Raw genomic sequence first — 2248 nt, 5'->3', positions numbered from 1 at the left:
CGCTCCGCCACGACCGCCCCAAGGCCCCGGCGCTTCGGCCCGCAGCCCCCGCAGCCCCTTCCCCCGGGCAGGCCCGAGGCGGCGGCCAAGCCCCGCACACCGAGAGCCCTCCATTTACCTTCATGTGCTTTCTGAGGGAGCTGGGGTGCGTGTAGGACTTGTCACACATTTTGCAGAGATAGGGCTTGTCGGAAGTGTGCACATGCATGTGCTTTTTGCGGTCGCTGCTGTTTGCAAAGCGCCTGTCACAGCCCTCGAATTCACACTTAAATGGTTTTTCACCTATTGCAGAGGGAAGGGGGGAGGAAAAAACGGATCTGATTAAGCAGGGCCGGCTGAAACTCTCATTGTCCCCACCGCACAGCCAGAGGGAAGCCCAGGGCTCCATTTCAAACATTTGCAACTTTCTAACCGCAACGAGGCTTAAATCCCCAATCTTGCTTCTCTTCTCTGTCCTCTCCGCACCTCTGGCCCCTGTTGAGCGCCCATTTCGGAGCAGGGGGGGAGTTAAATAACTTTTCTTTTTCTTTTTTTTCTTTTTCTTTTTTTTTCCCCGCAGGAGGGAGTTCCATTTGCAGCCCCAGCCTTTGGCACTGTCCCTCCTCGCAGCGCTCCAAGAGAGAGAGCAGACGTGGTGGTATTTACACACCATCCTCAGTGACTTATTGCCGGTTTTATACCTCATTCTCGTGTTATTTTACTCTTCCACCCACCCCAGCCCCTCCACCGTATTTTCTTGCAATATTGGAAATTATCCGGCCAGGGCTTACAACGCGAGGGCAGCCCCACAAACCCTCTTCAAAAGGGAACGGGAAAGCGGCCGCTGCCTCTCGGCGCTCGGGGGTGGGAACAGGGGGAGAGAGCTCTCCCACACAGAGGCTGCAGCATTTCCATCTCCCGCGACGAAGAAAAGTTCTCAGGGTTCCCGGCGCCTGCCCTCCGCACAACAATAACACACTAACGCGCCGGGCTCGGTTTATTTAAAATCGCTTATCGTAATTAAATATTTAGCAAGCCCTGAACTACGGAGGGGAGACGGGTGAGCTGCCTGCAATATTTAGCACAATTTCTCATCGTGCCACAGTCAAAACTACCAAACAACAATTAATTAAAACCTATAAATTTAAACAGGACAGGTTGCTGCGTCCCCCCCCCTCAGCCCCACCTCACAATGTTCGAGCTGCAACATCTCAGCGACATCAGTCAAAACTGACTAGACAAGTTGTAAGTTCTATTGTTCACTTTTAATTTGTGAGCTTGCACAATGATTTCATTTTTTTCCCCAACTACTTTAAACTGCCAGACGAAAAAAAAAATAAAAAAATCTTCGCCTGTGTGAATAAGCAGAAATAGTAGCTATATCACTCGATATTTACACAGCTCTATACGCATAAACATTACAACAGCCTCTCCGTACAACCAGAAAAAAACATGGACGAGAATCCTGAGATTTGTTCTGGCTCTCCTTTTTCCTCCTCTTTTTTCCCTCCCTCCCGCCAACCGTTAAAGAAGCAAAAAAAATCTGAGAATTTATTTTCCAGAAGTACTTGGCGTGCATTCAATAACAACGCAAATGATACATTAAAAACATAATAAAGCAAAACAGTATGCTGAATAACACAGAGAGAGAGTAAAGAGAGCTTTACATACTGACCTGTATGAGTTCTTTTGTGTATTTTGAGATTCTCTGATCTGGCAAACACTTTGCCACAGCCTGGGAAAGGGCAGGGGAAAGGTTTTTCACCTGTGTGGACTCTGATGTGATTTACAAGTTTGTATTTGGCCTTGAAAGGTTTCCCTTCTCTTGGACACTCTTCCCAGAAACATATGTGATTGGACTGCTCGGGTCCTCCAACGTGCTCCACCGTGACATGAGTCACCAGCTCGTGCATCGTGCTGAAAGTTTTGTTGCAGGACTTTTTGGGGTTTGACAATTGCTCGGGCTCAATCCACTTACAGATGAGTTCCTGTTTGATGGGCTGTCGCATGTAACGAAAGAAGGCCCCTGCCCCGTGGTGGGCTGCCATGTTCATGTTCATGTGGCCGTAGCCGTGCAGCTGGGTCGAGGCATAGTGCTCGGAGCGGGGGCTGGTGACCTGGCCATACTGGTCGGGTCTGCCGTACATGTCTCCGGAGAAGCCCAGGCGCATCTGCCCGTTCACCACGTTAGGCGAAGCGTGGCTGGTGGCTTGTTCGTGCAGCCCCGGGAAAAGTATATGTCCCGCGGCATCGGTGTGTCCGTGGGGTC

The 2248-nt window shown here is 50.3% G+C and overlaps 1 protein-coding gene across 1 annotated transcript in view; it reads right to left on the bottom strand.

Moving 5' to 3' along the window:
• Positions 1-2242, bottom strand: part of ZIC1 (Zic family member 1) — a 2815-nt gene extending 573 nt beyond the window's left edge. The window contains exons 1-2 of the mRNA XM_010001715.1: positions 1655-2242; positions 119-282 (exon numbers count right to left, since the gene is read on the bottom strand). Of these exons, the coding sequence (XP_010000017.1) occupies positions 119-282; positions 1655-2150 (660 nt within the window). The 5' untranslated portion in view covers positions 2151-2242. The remainder of the gene's footprint in view (positions 1-118; positions 283-1654) is intronic.
• Positions 2243-2248: the final 6 nt, after the last annotated feature.

Source organism: Chaetura pelagica, unplaced genomic scaffold (assembly GCF_000747805.2).
Source record: "Chaetura pelagica isolate M959 unplaced genomic scaffold, ChaPel_1.0 scaffold807, whole genome shotgun sequence".
In the NCBI taxonomy this organism is placed as follows: domain Eukaryota; kingdom Metazoa; phylum Chordata; class Aves; order Apodiformes; family Apodidae; genus Chaetura; species Chaetura pelagica.
The sequence above is the reverse complement of the archived record's forward strand: the minus strand, read 5'-3'. Positions and strand labels throughout refer to the sequence as shown.